This window comes from Aethina tumida, chromosome 3, assembly GCF_024364675.1.
Source record: "Aethina tumida isolate Nest 87 chromosome 3, icAetTumi1.1, whole genome shotgun sequence".
Lineage (NCBI taxonomy): Eukaryota > Metazoa > Arthropoda > Insecta > Coleoptera > Nitidulidae > Aethina > Aethina tumida.
Genome location: NC_065437.1, coordinates 20,954,934 through 20,974,051, shown reverse-complemented (window position 1 = coordinate 20,974,051; position 19,118 = coordinate 20,954,934). Strand labels below are relative to the sequence as shown.

Below are 19,118 nucleotides of genomic sequence, written 5' to 3'. Positions count from 1 at the left end.
ACTTGCAAAATGATTCGAAATCTTATATTATTTGTGTTTGTTGCAACTATATTTGCGGAAGATCTCCCCACGAACTACGAGTATTATGCATTTGAAAATCGAACCAGCGGATTATCAGCAGATCAACCCCATTTTATACTGAATGGGAAAAACTTTACTCTTTACAGTGGTACCTTGCATTATTTCCGAGTGCCGAGAGCCTATTGGAGAGATCGTTTGAGGAAATTTAGGGCAGCTGGATTAAACACTGTTGAGACTTATATTCCATGGAACCTTCACGAACCAGAAGAAGGAAAATTTGATTTTGGTGATGGTGGATCAGATTGGGAAGACTTTCTTCATTTAGAGGAGTTTTTGCAACTTGCCCAAGAAGAAGATTTGTTTGTAATTGCGAGGCCTGGACCCTATATATGTGCTGAGTGGGAGTTTGGGGGAATGCCCAGCTGGTTATTAAGAAATAGTAGTACAAAAGTTAGAACATCAGAGGAAACATACATGTCACATGTTACAAGGTAATAATTATATTATATTATTTGTACATTAACAATTAATAAACATTTTACTTAGATACTATAACATTCTCTTAAAAATATTGGCTCCCTATCAATTTACAAAAGGTGGTTCAATAATTATGGTTCAAATTGAAAACGAATACGCATCAACTAAGACAGCTGAGTTTTCGCCAGATAAAGAATATCTAAGACAATTGCAGCAACTTATGAAAAGCAATGGTATTGTAGAACTGCTGGTTACATCAGATGCTTCAGCAAATGGTTACAATGGTTCCTTAGAAGATTTCTTATTGACAGCCAATTTTGGTAGCGACCCAGTTAGCAATTTCAATTATTTAAAACAGGTTAATAATATGTTCATATTAATATTTAAAATAAAATATATTAACAATAAAATTAAAAATTTCAGTTTCAATCTAATAAACCAACGATGGCCATGGAGTTTTGGACAGGTTGGTTTGATAGTTGGGGTGGAGGTCACAATACTAGAGATCCTGAAACATTTAAGCAGATATACGAAAGTATTCTCAGTTATCCAGCTAGCGTAAACCAGTATATGTTTATTGGAGGTACTAGTTTCGGATTCCTAAACGGTGCTAATGTAGGGACAACAGATAATTCTCAACTAACACCTGATACAAACAGTTATGATTATGATTCTCCTTTATCAGAAAATGGAGACTATACTAAAAAATATGATCATGTTAAAGAGTTACTAGAGAAATATAACCCGATAAAGACTAAACTGCCAGAACTTCCTGAATTAAAAGGACGTATAGCGTATCCCAGCATTGAAATTACTGAACAAATTCTTCTATCTGATATTATAAACAACGAAAAGAAGATTACAAGCACTGAATTACTTCCCATGGAATTATTACCTATAAATGGGATGTCAGGTCAATCCTATGGTTACATAGTTTACAGGAAAACACTAAATATTCCCAAAGGATCAGTTTTAAAAATTGGTGGACATGTATGTGATACCATATTGGTTATGGTTAATGGTGTATTGCTTAATGAGATTCCAACAAACAGTGATGCCTTGAATGGTTTTGGATTCTGGAGAAAAGCGGACTCCGAAATTGTTTTAACATCTGAAGATCTCGAAAATGCCACATTGGATCTAATTGTCAACAATATGGGTAGAGCTAATTTCGGATCTCTACCACAGTTTAATCAATATAAAGGTCTCTGGCAAGATAAGGTTTACTTAAATAATGAAGCTCTGAAGTCATGGGAAATTGTACCATTAGAATTTAAGAAGTCATGGACTAACAAGCTTGATTCCTGGAGCGAAGTGAGAACAACTAATCAACCTGCACTTTATAGGGCAACCTTGGAAGTAACTAGTTTAGAACAAGACACATATATGGATATGAGAGAATGGACAAAGGGTATTATAATTGTAAATGGATTTGTTCTTAGCAGGCACTTCTCTATTGGACCACAACAGACTGCTTATCTACCAGCACCACTACTAAAGGAAGGAACTAATGAAATTATCATTTTTGAAGAGTTCCAAGCTCCAAATTCTATTAAGTTTTCTGCTGAGCCGATATACGGGAATAATTAGACAATCACTTGTTAAAAATAAAAATAGTGTTTACATAAATTAATTTTATTTTTTAACCAATTGAATACGTAACTAACCTGTTAGTTAATTATACAAATATATAATAAATAATTAAATTAATAATTATTTGAATAAAAATTAAATAAAACGTTATTAAAAGCAACAATTCTTTATAAAACTCTTCAATTGTTCATATAAAAATTATAATTATCAATTATTATTAAGTAAAGTATTTTTAATATTAAAATAATATAACATTTATATGGACATAACTATGACAGTGATTTGCATTTGATGTCCTCAGATCTGAGAATATTTTACCCCAAAATATAATTACCAATTTTTTATTATAATCAATTTTAATCAGTTATGACAGTTTTTCTTAAATGTATATATCTACTTAATATGATTGAATTATTATAAATAGTTTAATAGATAAGATTGAGGTTCAAGTTTCCACTTACGGTCAAAAAACAACAAACATTAGGAATATTTGAAGTTATTTATATTAAAGCGATGTATATCTCAAGTATTAAATAAATTAAATTGCACATTTTATTGAAAAAACATTAATTGAGCAATTGAATTTTGAGTTGTGATTTACATTTGATTAGATTATTAAAACTAAACAAAATACTTGTAAATAAATATAAAAAGGGTTTAAGTTCAATAATTTCACAGTGGTTATGTTGTTAATAACTTTTATTGTTTCAATTTGTGTATCTTGGGCTCTCACCCAAGGTATACCAACGAATTATGAATACTACACAAACGCTGGCATTCAGTCTGGACTTTCTGCTAAACAACCTTACTTTACCTTAAATGGATTAAACATGTCAGTTTACAGTGGTGCTATGCACTATTTTAGGGTGCCTAGATCTTATTGGAGAGACAGACTGCGAAAAATGCGAGCAGCTGGATTAAACACAGTGGAAAGTTACATACCGTGGAATCTCCATGAGTATCAGTCAGGTGTGTATGACTTTGGAGATGGTGGGTCAGAAATGGAAGATTTTCTACATATAACAGATTTTTTAAAAACTGCACAAGAAGAAGATTTATTTGTAATTTTGAGGGCTGGCCCATATATTTGCGCTGAATATAATTTTGGAGGTTTTCCATCGTGGCTATTAAGGGAAGAGAATATTGCGTTTAGAACATCTGATCCTGTTTATATGAAATACGTCACAAGGTAGATATTTTCAATTTATTTAATAATAATGTCTTAAAACATTTAGTATCGTAGGTATTTGAATGTACTTTTGACTCATGTACAAGAATATCAGTTTACTAAAGGAGGTTCTATTATCATGTTTCAAGTAGAAAATGAATATGGAAATCAAGAATATGGTGACTTCCTTCCGGATAAAACTTATTTGGAGCAGCTGTATCAAATATTCCTTCGTAATGGTATTGTAGAACTCTTAGTAACATACGATAGTGCGTGGAAAGTTACATACCGTGGAATCTCCATGAGTATCAGTCAGGTGTGTATGACTTTGGAGATGGTGGGTCAGAAATGGAAGATTTTCTACATATAACAGATTTTTTAAAAACTGCACAAGAAGAAGATTTATTTGTAATTTTGAGGGCTGGCCCATATATTTGCGCTGAATATAATTTTGGAGGTTTTCCATCGTGGCTATTAAGGGAAGAGAATATTGCGTTTAGAACATCTGATCCTGTTTATATGAAATACGTCACAAGGTAGATATTTTCAATTTATTTAATAATAATGTCTTAAAACATTTAGTATCGTAGGTATTTGAATGTACTTTTGACTCATGTACAAGAATATCAGTTTACTAAAGGAGGTTCTATTATCATGTTTCAAGTAGAAAATGAATATGGAAATCAAGAATATGGTGACTTCCTTCCGGATAAAACTTATTTGGAGCAGCTGTATCAAATATTCCTTCGTAATGGTATTGTAGAACTCTTAGTAACATACGATAGTGCGTTATCCCATCAAGATAAAGGAACTATTCCACAGTTTCTACAGACAGTAAATCTTGGGGCTTCTCCGGAAAAACAGTTTGAAAAATTGGAGGAACTACAACCAGGCAAACCTTACATGTCTATGGAATATTGGATAGGTGGGTATGATATTTTAAGGTTTTAATTAACATTTAAGTAACATATGTTCAGACGAACACAATTTTTAGGATGGTTTGATTATTGGAGTGAAAAGCACAACACCAAATCTGCAGATGATGCCAGAAAATTTTATGAACGTATATTAAAATATCCAGCTTCTGTAAATATTTATATGTTCCACGGAGGAACCAATTTCTATTTTTTAAACGGTGCTAGTCTTGGAAATGCTTATCTCGATAATTCAGGTTTCAAACCGATAACAACTAGTTATGACTATGATGCTCCTTTAACAGAATGGGGTAATTATACTGAGAAATACAGTATTGTTAAAGAATTATTAGCTAAGTATAACCCGATAAAAACATTTACTCCTGATCTTCCGCAAATTATTGAACCTATAGCTTATCCATCTATAAAAGTAGATAGTATGATTCATTTAAAAGACATAATAGATAATTATCCTCCAAATATCATCCAAAGTAAAATACCAATTGCGATGGAAAAACTTCCAATTAACAACAATTCAGGCCAGTCTTATGGGTTGGAAAGAAAATGTTGATATTAATGCTGGTTCAATATTGACCATTCAAGGTCATGTTTGTGACACAGTTATGGTTTTATTAAACGGTGTTTTAGTATCACCACATCTTAATACAGTGGATGATCTTAATGGATTTGGATTTTGGAGAGTTAAGGATTCACAGTTACTTCTGTCAAAAGTAGAACAGAAAAATGCCACTTTAGATCTTGTAGTTGAAGAGTGGGGAAGAATGAACGGTGGAAAAATTACTCAGTATAACAATACATTTAAAGGTATTTGGCAAGGTGATGTGTTAATTGATAATAATGTACTATTGGACTGGCAAATTATACCTTTGGAGTTCAAAAAAGGGTGGACTAACTCATTGGATTCATGGAAGACATTTAATAATGAATATAATGGACCAGCCCTGTACAGAGGTACTTTAAAAGTTGAAGAACCCAATGATACGTTTATTGATATGCGTAAATGGAAAAAAGGATTAGTGATTGTAAATGGATTTGTTGTGGGAAGGCACGCAATTATTGGACCTCAGCAATCTTTATATATTCCTGCGCCATTTTTAATAAAAGGTGATAATATAATAATAGTATTTGAACATTTTAAATCAAGTACTCAAATGGAATTTGTCTCTGATTTACTGTTTGAATAAATTTAAATAAAGTTGAGAAATGAAACAACTGTGTATTTTTGATAAATTTTAAATATATACATATTTATTTTTACTTAAGAATATCTATTTATCGTTTTTGAAATTAATGGACTAAACTTTAGTACGTTAGTAAATAATGTGTATTGTTGGATATCACAACTTCCTGCATTTCTTGGAGATATACTAACAACTCCCCTAAGATAATATCTACCATCTGATTGTTTAAAAACTAAACCACCGCCGCTATCACCTTCACACAAAGCTTTGCTACTATTATGATATCCTGCACAGATTTTGTCATACGTAAAATATTTTTGAACATATGCGTCCGGTAATTTTGAGCGACATAAATTTTCTTCTACATATGGAACTTCTAATTCTCGTAAAACATCAGAGGGGGAACCGCCTTGTTTTGTGTACCCCCAACCGGGAACCTAAAATTATAAATTGTGAAGATTAACTTATAAATAATTATTCAGATTAGATCTACTTACAACGCCTACTTCACCACCTTTTAAATTGACAATCCCAGAGAAATCTAAGCAGACTGGTTGAACAGCAGCTGACAATACAAATTCTTTTTGAACTACCAACAAAGCAACATCTCCTTGATAATTTCCAAAGAATCCTCTATATTGTTCATTTATTATAATGTTTCGGAGCTAAATAAAAATACTATAATTTTACATGCGAATGTATATCGTATACCTTTGTTATACCTTTGAATATTGAGCATTTGTGTCTTTGGGATCATTGTATTCTCTATAATATTTTCCTACAGCTACTTCATAATCATCAGAATTAAACGTTATTGTACCATCCGAGTTATCGTTAACCATGCAATGGGCAGCTAGATATGAAAGAGTTATTTTAATTATACATTATAAATATATAATATCACTATACCCGTTAATACAAGCTTAGTAGTAATCAAAGATCCTCCACATTGAGGTGCAAATTCAGAATTCATTTTTCTAAATATAGCCACTTGCCATGGATAATCACCAATGTTAACGGGAGTTGATCCTATACCTAATAGTTGTGCGTCCCCCCGTTTCTGTCCGCAAACTAAAATATTCTGTAAACTTTGAATTACAAGTGAAGAAACACATATTACCCGGTACACATTGTGGAACATGATTACCCCAAGATCCATCATCCCTACAAAACCTAAATACGTCACCACCTTTTACTTCATGGAAATTGGAACAAACTACTTCCATAAAAGTACCAACAATTGCTTTATCACAGTCTCGTTGGAAGTCATTGTAAGTGCATGAGAATGTTGTTACTTCTGTCGATCTTCTGACAGGACACTTCCCTGATAATAATATTATCAATTTTAGTGAATATACCATATATCTACCGTTACACTTACTCTTGCAGGTGAATGTGTTAGTCCAGTTGCCTTCATTGCAAAGTGCGAAATCGGATAATTCTTCCAGGGCATATCCAGGATTGCATGTGGCATTGATAACAGTTCCTGAAATAACATAATCGCCGTACCTTTGGCTGCTTTGGTATTTTAATTCCCATTTGCCCTGATCAGGTTGTTTTGGTAAAAGACAAGATTTTAAAGGTATGTTTGACTCGTTGAATTTTCCTCGATTGTCCTGGGTGCCGACATTGGGTGGAATTCGATTTTCAACTTTCCTAAAGTGATATATTATAAAATACTATTTTAAAAATTAGTTTTCTTTCTCACCTATATCTACTTATTGTTGATCCAACGAAGGAAATGAAATTGTTTATATTAGTATACAATGAGTATTGTAAAGGATCACACGTATTGTTTATTAACGGTTGAATACTAGCGACTCCTTTAATGTAGTAAACATCATTGTCTTTAAAAAACAGACCACCTCCTTCATCCCCTTGACAAACAATATTACCTAGAATATGAAATATTAGTGGTATATAGTATACTTAATGTATTGGACTTACTGGTGTTGATGTTGTGTCCACAAAATTTGTCACTTGTAAAATATGGTCTAAAATCTGTAGGTAAACCTTGTCGGCATGATGATTCAGCCGAATAACCAACGTAAACATCTTTTAAAGTTTCAGATGGACCTCCGTGAGGATAGGAAGATCCCCAACCTAAAAGCTGCAGCAAATATAATTAAATATCTAATTATTATGACAGTATACTTACACTAGCGACTTGATTTTGTCTTATATCAATTTTATTTTCGTAGTCTATACATACTGGTTGGACTGTTTCCGTAAATATTATGGGGGTTTCCAATATTAAAATTGCTATATCGCTGTAGTAATTCTTTGAAGATCCTTTAAAATCAGAAGAGGGTATAATTAATGCTAGTTTAGAATACTGTGCATTCGTATCTTTTGCATGTTTAAATTGCCTGTAATAGTTTCCAACTGCAATATAATACATTTCAGGTTTTGATTCCAAATCGTCGTCTACCACACAACGAGAAGCTAAAATAGCACATTTGTATCTCAGTATGCACATGCACGTTACGCAGATCTATACCTGTCATTATCATTATACTGGAAATTAGTGTCGCCCCACATGTTTGTTCAAACTTTCCGGACACGTTTTTATATAAAGTGGCATGCCAAGGGTAGTTTCCTCTTATAGACGAAGTTACGGATGCACGTTTCCTACCGCAAACTGAAAAATATAGTAGAATAAATAAAGAACACATTATCTGTTTATTTTTTCTACATACTTGCCTGACATCTCGAAATGTATGGATACCATAATCCTTCGACACAATAATGCGTTTCGGGAGATGGATCTACATAAAACGGGGCACATGTTATGGTTAATGCAGTTCCATGGACTGGATGATCACAATTCGACCATGCTCCGTTATTGAAACACTGCACCTGAGTGGAAATAGATGAAATCAATGGTTTGCACGATCCTAAAATTATTATTGTTAGATTTATTTTAAGTTCACTTTAATCAGTGAAAACTGTATACGTTTGCATTCCAAATTTTTACTCCATTCGCCGTCCACACACACAGATTCGGAGCTAGTTCCATTGTGGCTGTATCCAGGAGAACAAGTAACAGTTAAAACGGTTCCTTCTGATACAGTTTTTCCAGGGGATCCAACCCCTCCGGGTAAAAACCAAAATCCATTTTTGGGTTGTTCCGGAAGGACACAAGTCGGACTGAAATTATTATTTTTTTAAATATTTATATAAGGACTTTTACATGGTGTCCTTAATTTTTATACCTGCTACAATTATTTTCTTGCTTACCTTTTTTCTACAGCCCGTACATTTCTAATTGAATGTGATATTTCTAAAATTATAATATCAATTAAAAAGACTATTCCATGATCAACAATGATAAAAAATAAACCTTTTTAAATAAGAACAAAAATAAATTAAACAAATAAGCATGATAAAAACTTATCGGGTTTGTTGTTTGTTGATGTTTTTATGTGCTTGCTTTTAGATATTTTATTAAAAACTAACCTATTTTTGCATGCGTATCTACAGAGTGTCCCAGAATTAGTCTAAACGATTTTAAAAGTTATTTCTACATTCAGGCTCTGTCCTAAAGTTTCCTATTATGCGTTTTGAATAATATTTTTGTTTAAGTTCGATCATCATTAAAATAAAAATAATACCATATATTTATTGAATTTTCAAATTTAAATTCTTTTTAAAATTTTTATGTAAATTTTCAGCTCTGGAAAATTTTATGACAGTAATTCACGTGATTCTGTCCAAAATATAAATAAATATTTCAATTTAAATTTAGATATATAATAAACACCACAGAAATTTAAAAAAAAAATAATTTGTAATTGTTTCAAGAAAAAAAAATCGGTTACGAAATAACTAGATATTATATGTATATAATTTACTTATATTTATTTAATGTATATAAAGTAAATAATTCAAAGAGATAAAATACTTTACTTTTTAATATATTAAATTTAGTTTTTAAAGATTTAATATATTTTACATAGTGTTTTTGCAAAAGTATAGATTGAAACAAGTTACATTCCGTCGCATCGATTTTTATAAAAATTATAATGAATTTAACCTCTTCTAATAATGAAATTAAAAGTATCAATTTCTACTTTTATCTATTACGGGGAGACACAAACAAAGAAAAATAACAAATTATTGAAAGAATTTATGCATTATTTGTAATATAATGACACTATATTATTATGTATTGTATTTTGCTATTTATATGTAACATTGCCAACATGTCAGCTGAATTTCAATAATTGTTTGTGAATGTTCTTAGTTTATAAAATTCAATATTAAAAAAACTCACCATTTTCTGTTTTAACAAAATTTACAGAAGTACCAAATAAAAGATAAACAATAAATCCCACCAAAAACATTTATAAACGTGTTTTTCTGATGTTTACTAAACTGTTAATACTTGAATAACATATGCACATCTTTCACCAAGCGAATAAAACTAAAACTTGAGACCGGATTGTTGATTTCCCAGCAAGATTTAAGGTCATCGCGGTTCATTATAAATCAATAATGTAAAGGAGATGTTCCTATTACATTATTTGTTGATCCATAGTGTAAATTACAGTGTATAATTATAATGATGTCACATATTTTTTACATTTATTTATCAATTTTAGTTTAATAATAAATACTAATAAAAACAAAATTTATATACAAAGAATTTATCAAGACTGTATAATACAGAATGAGAAATACACAAAGGAAAAATGTAATAAAATTGTTTATGAATATAGTTGTCTGGAGAATTAAATTGTATGTACAATTGTGTTTATTTTATTTCTATTGGGAAGTCCAGAATACTTAACCCGTTATCAAAACTTTCTTGGAAATTCCATTAACGACTGATCTCAAATTAATTCTGCTCATGCAGAAATTGAATATCAATGTCAAACCTCTAGTGAGTTCTGAACAAATTATTTAAAGTTGAAAATACTCATTTTTCACAATATATTAATATTTACAAAGTGTACAATATAAAGAGAATATTTTATTTTATTAATGATTTTACATACTCAATTTTTTTCTTTGTTAAAAATGCCCTTTTATTTATAATTTTTAAAATAAAGGATCAGGTCATTTTCAGATTTTACAATATTTATGTGAGCTTCAAATCAAATAAATTCAAGAAATTGGACGAAAACCATGTTAATATTTGAAAAGTTGAAGCGGAAAATTTGATTTTGACAACAGATTTTACTGCGTATTCAAATTTAAATATGTATGGTATTTTTTAGATAAACATGTGTTATTTCAAATGTTGGAATTAACTATTAGAAATTTCAATTTGTTTATTGTTATAAAATTTAATTTATTTAACGTAATTTTATTTAAATTTAATTTAATTTCATTTAATACTGTAAAATTATCCTATCAAGATCAAAAATAACTAAATCGATGATAGGTAAAAGGTCACCTGTCACGGGGAAAAAATTGGATTGAAGAGTGATGTGAGTAGTGATCTCCCGTTAAGAAATGTTCTGTAGATTTAATTATTAAATTTTTTGGCAGACCCTAATAGGAATATTATATTACAAGTGCTTAAAATTACCTCATAAGTTCTAATTTTCTATTAATGTTTAATTTTTAAATCCGTAAATCTAATACTAAAGACTATAATTTAAAATAAAACACTGATTAAAAATATTTTTTATTATTAGTATCGTTATTATAAAATTCATTAATTCATTTAGGATGCATATTTTATTAAAAAGAAATGTATATTCATTTTCATAGAAAACATCAATCTATTTGTCATGAGTATCTTAAAATTGTTCTAGAAATTAACATTTTAAATTTCAGAACATCTGTGAATAACGAATATTGATCAATATCACAGCTTCCTTGTAGTCGTGGCGAAATGCTGACAATTCCTCTAACATAATATCGTCCATTTGATTGTCTATAAATCAACGCTCCTCCACTGTCTCCCTCACATACCGCTTTGCCTAAAAAATAGTACATAATTCAGTTAATTTCCGATAAACTTCAGTATATATATTACTTACTGCTATTAATATATCCTGCGCATATTTTATCGTACGAGAAGTATCTTTGCGAGTAATCAGGCGGTAATCGATTACGACACAATGATTCTTCCACAAAAGGCATTTCTATTTGACGAAGCTCATTTGGTGGATCACCTCCATGTTTTGTGAAACCCCAACCGGAAACCTATTTCTCAAATAAGTAATTTTTATTATTTATGTACAATAATTATAAAATACATACAATTCCAGGTTGGTTTGGTCGTAGTTGATAAAAGCCAGATATGTCCAAGCAAATTGGCTGCACTGTTCGGCTTAGTATTAATTTCTTCTCTACCACTAGCAAAGCAATATCACCCACGTAATTGCCGAAATAACCTCGGTATTGCTCAGATGTAATAATTCTCTTAATCTAATAATTTTAGAGAGTAAGGGCTGATAATTATCAATGTATTAAATACTAATTTTTAATTACAATTATTATCAAATTACCTTTGAGTATTGTACATTTTCTTCATCAGGATGTTTATAATCTCTATAATATTTTCCAACTGCTACTTCGTAGATATCTTTATTTATTTCGACTGTACCATCATTTTTGTCCTCAACCATGCAATGGGCAGCTAAAATTTTCTGTCCTTAAGTACAATAAAATGACCAAAATAACAGCTAACCAGTTAAAACAATCGATATTGTTAAAATAGATCCTCCACACCATGGCCTAAATTCACCTTTCATTTTTTTAAATATGGCAACTTGCCAAGGGAAGTCCGTAATGTTTGCTTTCGTGCTTCCAACAGCTAGAATAGACGTTTGCCCATTTTTTATACCACACGCTAAGAAAACAATAAATAAACGTTTAAAATATAAATTATTGCACATAAAAGACCTGGGACGCATTGCGGAATGTCATCATTCCATGTGCCATTCGACTTGCAAATTCGATATCTGTCGTCGTTCTTTACTTCATAAAAAGGAGCACATGTGACTTCCAGATATGTATCAGCAATCGCTTGATTGCATGATCTGAACTGATCATTGTATGTGCAAGTTAGAGTAGTATACTCTTTGTCTCCCAATATAGGACACTTAACTAAAGAATTAATAATATTATTTATTACAATTAAATCTTAATAGTTGCTTATACTTTTGCATGAAAAAACTTGTGTCCAAGCACCTTCGTCGCAAAACGACAAATTCGATTCGTTTTCCAATGCGTAATTATCATTACAGCTGGCGATTATTATCGTGCCTGGAGGATAGTAGTTTTTGTTTTCCAAGTCTACTTGATATTTAAGTTTCCAATTGCCATTTTGGATTGATTGGGGCTTGACACACGTGTTCCTATCCGGAGCAGCAGTTGATGTTGTGAGACCGGTTCGAGGAAGAATTTCTGGTGTTGGTAATGGCTCGTCACTAAAATTATAGGATTAATTTTTATAGCAATGCAAATTTCTATTTATCTCTGTAATTGCTATAGGTTTGAGAAAATCGTACCTGTATTTTTTTAAATTATTAATGATGAATTTTTGATATTTAAAAAGATTTGTGTACAAAGTAAACTGATTGGGGTCACATGTAATTCCGGTCGATCGCTTTTGAATACTTGTAATTCCCTTTAGGTAATATACACCATCATTTTCAAAAAGTAACCCCGCTCCACTGTCACCCTCACAAACACTGACACCTAATGAAATATAAATATTGCCAAATTAACTTTTTTAAAATTTCGCGGTAATATTAATTTTATACTTACTAGAATTATAACTTCTTGCACAAATTTTGTCATAAGTCAAAAATTGTTTAAAATCATTTGGTAAGTTAGTTGCACATACAGCGAAATCTTCGTATAATGGATGCACAACTTTTTGTGTTGTAGATAAATATTCATTTTTAACACCTGTGGCACCCCAGCCTACAAGCTAAGGAATTCAAAATACAGACAATAAATATAGTATTTTCTTATATACTTATTAAAACTTACCACTCCTCGTTTACCGGGTGTTAATTTTACAGAGTCGTTAAAATCCAGACATATAGGATGGATAAATCTTGATAAATTAAATGGAGTTTCTACTACAATTATTGCCAAATCGCTCAGATAATTTCGTTCAGATCCTTTAAAAGCTTCATGAACAATAAACTCCTTAATCTAAATCGATATAATTGTAATTAGTTCAGTATTACTTATAGAACCTGAAGAATAAGTTAAATAACCTTTGAAATTTGAGAAAATACGTCACTTATATGTCTATATACTCTGTAATAATTTCCGACGGCAACTTCGTAATTTTCAACATTCTCCCTCGTCCCATCTTCAAAATTAGTAATACAATGTGCAGCTAAAATGCACCAGTATAGTTTTATTAATTTTATATAATACTTTTGAAAAAGTATTATTACCAGTTAAAATTTCATTTGAACTTATCAGTGTGCCTGCACATATATAAGCCTTTCTTTCGTTTCTTTTTATATACAAAGCAGCCTGCCATGCATATTTGCCACTACCATCAAACGACGATGGTTGTGTCAGTCCGCATACTAAAAGAATAAATGTATGTTTGTATATATATTCATATAAATTATTTACGTACTTGGGCTACATCTTTTTATCTCATAATCCCAGGTACCATCTACACAGAAATATGAACTTATGTTGTTCAAAGTATTTTGATAATATGCAGAGCATCTAACTGATAAGGTGGTACCATCTGGAGCCTTATCACATTCGCGCAACTCTCCTTTGTAGGTACATTTTACTATTGTAGACACAGATGAGTGAACGGGAGGACAAAATTCTAAAATTTTAATATATTCAAATATTATTTAAACTAAATTAATTAATTTTATTTTTCATATTTATCGTTTGTAAAAAAGAAACAGAATACAATAAAGCACTAGAAAACAATTACTTACTTTGGCATTCAAATAATTCAGTCCATCTTCCCGAATAACAGAAGGATGTGTCCCCGATTTGCGTATACCCATTATCGCATTCATTTACTAAAATGCTTCCTTCGCCAATTCGATCACCGGGCTCTCCAGAACCGATTTTTATCGACCATTTTCCATGTTTATGGTACTCAGGCAAAACACAAGACGTTTTACTGGATGAATTTGAATTTATTTCTGGAATTAACCATCAATGAAATATACATTTCAACTTAAGTATAATATCCAAAACTTACCGGCCCCGTTGATGGAAGTCATTAAAATTGAACTTTGTAGAATCAACGGAATATAAACCCGATACGAACCCATTTATTCGATTTGTTTTAAACAAAATTTAGGAAGACATGATCATATTTGCATTAAACAACAACACCGGAATTTCCACCACTCGACAACGATCTCTTGTTAAGGTCATTCGTGATGCAAAACAAACTCGATAAGTCAATGTATAAATTAATAAATATGTTTTTTCTTTTTATGTTAATACCAACTAAATTTCTTCGGGACACCAAACACTACTAAGAATGATGGAGTACACGATAACTTTTAATATTTGCGAAAATTGGAAAATCCATGTGCGAATATACTTAAATATTCATCAATATTTACGTCCCTTGAAAATACATTAAATTCAATAAAAATTATTAAAAAATGTTTTGGATTGGCATTTAAAGAGTGTAAAAATATAAATAAAAATTAACTTTATCTACTTTTTTAACGTATTATTCATTAAAAATATTAATATATTCATGAATCTTTTTATCATGATTTGTAACTCATCATATGTATAAGTATTCATAACACTGTAGGTGAGGGAAACAAGAAATACTTATTTAGTATAAAAATTATATTTATTTCTAATATATACATTTACTTGTTTTATTTAATAATATCAATAACTAATCGTTTCTGAAATCTTATGCTTGCTTAAGCTTAAAATCAACTATAATTTTTGCTATAAGTATCGTTATTACAAAGTTCATTAATTCATTTAGGATGCATATTTTATTAAAAAGAAATGTAAATTCATTTTCATAGAAAACATCAATCTATTTGTCATGAGTATCTTAAAATTGTTCTAGAAATTAACATTTTAAATTTCAGAACATCTGTGAATAACGAATATTGATCAATATCACAGCTTCCTTGTAATCGTGGCGAAATGCTGACAATTCCTCTAACATAATATCGTCCATTTGATTGTCTATAAATCAACGCTCCTCCACTGTCTCCCTCACATACCGCTTTGCCTAAAAAATAGTACATAATTCAGTTAATTTCCGATAAACTTCAGTATATATATTACTTACTGCTATTAATATATCCTGCGCATATTTTATCGTACGAGAAGTATCTTTGCGAGTAATCAGGCGGTAATCGATTACGACACAATGATTCTTCCACAAAAGGCATTTCTATTTGACGAAGCTCATTTGGTGGATCACCTCCATGTTTTGTGAAACCCCAACCGGAAACCTATTTCTCAAATAAGTAATTTTTATTATTTATGTACAATAATTATAAAATACATACAATTCCAGGTTGATTTGGTCGTAATTGATAAAAGCCAGATATGTCCAAGCAAATTGGCTGCACTGTTCGGCTTAGTATTAATTTCTTTTCTACCACTAGCAAAGCAATATCACCCACGTAATTGCCGAAATAACCTCGGTATTGCTCAGATGTAATAATTCTCTTAATCTAATAATTTTAGAGAGTAAGGGCTGATAATTATCAATGTATTAAATACTAATTACAATTATTATCAAATTACCTTTGAGTATTGTACATTTTCTTCATCAGGATGTTTATAATCTCTATAATATTTTCCAACTGCTACTTCGTAGATATCTTTATTTATTTCGACTGTACCATCATTTTTGTCCTCAACCATGCAGTGGGCAGCTAAAATTTTTTGTTCTTAAGTACAATAAAATGACCAAAATAACAGCTAACCAGTTAAAACAATCGATATTGTTAAAATAGATCCTCCACACCATGGGCTAAATTCACCTTTCATTTTTTTAAATATGGCAACTTGCCAAGGGAAGTCCGTAATGTTTGCTTTCGTGCTTCCAACAGCTAGAATAGATGTTTGCCCATTTTTTATACCACAGGCTAAAAAAACAATAAATCAACGTTTAAAATATAAATTATTGTATATAAAAGACCTGGGACGCATTGCGGAATGTCATCATTCCATCTGCCATTCGACTTGCAAATTCGATATCTGTCGTCGTTCCTCACTTCATAAAAAGGAGCACATGTGACTTCCAGATATGTATCAGCAATCGCTTGATTGCATGATCTGAACTGATCATTGTATGTGCAAGTTAGAGTAGTATACTCTTTGTCTTCCAATATAGGACACTTAACTAAAGAATTATTAATAATATTATTTGTTACAATTAAATCTTAATAGTTGATTATACTTTTGCATGAAAAAACTTGAGTCCAGGTTCCTTCGTCGCAAAACGACAAATTCGATTCGTTTTCCAATGCGTAATTATCATCACAGCTGCCGATTATTATCGTGCCTGGAGGATAGTAGTTTTTGTTTTTCAAGTCTACTTGATATTTAAGTTTCCAATTGCCATTTTGGATTGACTGCGGCTTGACGCACGAGTTCTTATCCGGAGCAGAAGTTGATGTTGGGAGACTGATTCGAGGAAGAGTTTCTGGTGTTGGTAATGGCTCTTCACTAAAATTATAGGATTAATTTTTACATCGTTACTTACGTTAAATTCTGTTTATCTTTGTTATTCTAATAAGTTAGAGTACCTGTATTTGTTTAAATTTTCAATGATGAATGTTTCATACTTAAAAAGATTTGTGTACAAAGTAAATTGATTGGGTTCACATGGGACTCCGATCGATTGCCTTTGAACACTTGCAATACCCTTTAGGTAATATACACCATTATTTTCAAAAAATAAACCCGCTCCACTGTCACCCTTACAAACATTGACACCTAATGAAATATTACCAAATTAACTTTTATAAAATTTCTTGGGGATATTAATTTTATACGTACTAGAATTATAATTTCTTCCACAAATTTTGTCAGAAGTTAAAAATTGTTTAAAATCATTTGGTAAAAGAGATGCACATACAGTGAAATCTTCGTATACTATATGCACAACTTTTTGTGTTGTAGATAAATAATCATTTGCAATACCTCTGTAACCCCAACCTACAAGCTAAAGAATTAAAAATATATAGATTTCTTATACATAAACTTTAATACTCACTATTCCTCGTTTACCGGGTGTTAATTTTAGAGAGTCTCTAAAATCAAGGCATATAGGACGTATAAACTCCGATAAAGTAAATGGAGTTTCTACTACAATCATTGCCAAATCGCTCAGATAATTTTGTACAATTCCTTTAAAAGATTCATGAACTATAAACTTCTTAATCTAAATCGAAATAATTATAATTAGTCAACTATTATTCATGTTATTATCATTTAACTAAAATATTATTATCAACTTTAAGTTGAATAATTTCAACAATTTATAATTAATTATTATGAAAAAAAAAATGATTACAAAAAAAAATAAGTTGAATAACCTTTGAAACTTGAGCAAATACATCTCTTGTATGTCTATATTCTCTGTAATAATTTCCTACGGCAACTTCATATTTTTCTACATTCTCCGCCGTATTATCATCAAAACTTGTAATACAATGTGCAGCTAAAATTTACCAATATAGTTTCATTAATTTTATCTACTAATTTTGAGTAAGTTTTATTACCAGTTAAAATGACGTTTGAGCTTATCAGTGTCCCTGCACATATAAAATCCTTATATGTTTCGTTTTTTTTTATATATATAGCAGCCTGCCACGCATATTTGCCACTACCTTCAAATGATGATGGTTTCTTCACTCCACATACTAAAAGAAAAAAAATATAATGTTGTCTGTAAATTACTTACGTATTATACGTACTCGGACTACATCGTATTATCTCATAATCCCAGGTACCATCTACACAAAAATATGAACTTACGTTGTTCAAAGAATTTTGATAAAATGCAGAGCAACTAACTGATAAGGCGGAACCATCTGGAGCCCTGTCACATTCGCGGAACCCTCCTTTGTAGGTACATTTTACCACTGTAGACACTGTTGAGTGAACGGGAGGACACAATCCTACAATTTGTATTTATACAAGCATTAATTAAATTAATTTTAATCATTCTTAGAAATGAAACAGAGAACAATACATAACTAGGAAACTTGTCAAACAATTGCTTACTTTGGCATTCAAATGATTCAGTCCATCTTCCAGAATAACAGTAGGATGTTTCCTCTATTTGCGTATATCCATTATCACATTCATTTACTAAAATGCTTCCTTCACCAATCCGATCACCGGGCTTTCCAGCACCGCTTAATATCGACCATTTTCCATGTTTATGGTACTCAGGCAAAACGCAAGATGTTTTATTTGTTGAATTTATTTCTGGAATTGACCACCAAAGAATTGAACACTTAACAACTTAATATAATATTAATTTACCGGCCCCATTGATGAAAGTCATTAAAATTATACATTGTAAAATCAAAAAACTATAAATCCCGTACGAATCCATTTATTCGATTTGTTTCAAACTAAATTTTTAAGACACCATCATATTCGCATTGAACGATAACACCGGAATTTCCACCACACAACGACGATCTCTTGTTAAGGTCACTCGAGATGCAAAACAATCTCGATAAGTCAGTGTATATAATTAATAATCATGTTTTTTCTTTTTAAGTTGATACCAACAAAATTTCTTTGGGACACCAGACATAACTAAGAATG

General features: G+C 30.8%; 3 protein-coding genes and 1 pseudogene across 4 annotated transcripts; 2 read left to right on the top strand and 2 right to left on the bottom strand.

The window, feature by feature from the left end:
- Nucleotides 1–9: 9 nt before the first annotated feature.
- Nucleotides 10–2,124, top strand: LOC109609032 (beta-galactosidase-1-like protein 2). Its single transcript, XM_020025642.2, has 3 exons — nt 10–512; nt 568–856; nt 922–2,124. The coding sequence occupies exons 1-3, from the start codon at nt 10–12 to the stop codon at nt 2,086–2,088; spliced, it is 1,959 nt and encodes a 652-aa protein (XP_019881201.2). The 3' UTR covers nt 2,089–2,124.
- A 650-nt stretch (nt 2,125–2,774) lies between these two features.
- LOC109609033 (beta-galactosidase-1-like protein 3) lies at nt 2,775–5,470 on the top strand (annotated as a pseudogene).
- On the bottom strand, nt 5,412–14,649 carry LOC109609048 (uncharacterized). Its single transcript, XM_049964203.1, has 29 exons — nt 14,536–14,649; nt 14,264–14,476; nt 13,942–14,145; nt 13,751–13,888; nt 13,565–13,689; nt 13,332–13,499; nt 13,104–13,269; nt 12,845–13,034; nt 12,495–12,763; nt 12,237–12,440; nt 12,022–12,183; nt 11,840–11,970; nt 11,592–11,759; nt 11,369–11,534; nt 11,117–11,308; nt 8,835–8,852; nt 8,616–8,658; nt 8,332–8,525; nt 8,075–8,272; nt 7,876–8,016; nt 7,534–7,820; nt 7,323–7,485; nt 7,084–7,270; nt 6,757–7,031; nt 6,496–6,699; nt 6,285–6,446; nt 6,098–6,228; nt 5,873–6,040; nt 5,412–5,812 (listed from the first exon to the last, which is right to left on the bottom strand). The coding sequence occupies exons 1-29, from the start codon at nt 14,606–14,608 to the stop codon at nt 5,453–5,455; spliced, it is 5,100 nt and encodes a 1,699-aa protein (XP_049820160.1). The 5' UTR covers nt 14,609–14,649; the 3' UTR covers nt 5,412–5,452.
- Nucleotides 14,650–15,168: 519 nt separating this feature from the next.
- LOC109609057 (uncharacterized) lies at nt 15,169–19,013 on the bottom strand. Of its 2 annotated transcripts, XM_020025676.2 has the most exons (15): nt 18,828–19,013; nt 18,564–18,770; nt 18,254–18,457; nt 18,059–18,199; nt 17,873–17,997; nt 17,551–17,718; nt 17,334–17,499; nt 17,081–17,270; nt 16,732–17,000; nt 16,471–16,674; nt 16,256–16,417; nt 16,074–16,204; nt 15,833–16,000; nt 15,610–15,775; nt 15,169–15,549 (listed from the first exon to the last, which is right to left on the bottom strand). In XM_020025676.2, the coding sequence occupies exons 1-15, from the start codon at nt 18,898–18,900 to the stop codon at nt 15,356–15,358; spliced, it is 2,568 nt and encodes an 855-aa protein (XP_019881235.1). In that variant the 5' UTR covers nt 18,901–19,013; the 3' UTR covers nt 15,169–15,355. The 2 variants fall into 2 exon arrangements, 1 of the variants encoding a protein (XP_019881235.1); XR_007547444.1 differs by lacking the exon at nt 15,169–15,549 and having other exon boundaries at nt 15,634–15,775; nt 15,833–16,023.
- Between the last annotated feature and the right edge of the window lie 105 nt (nt 19,014–19,118).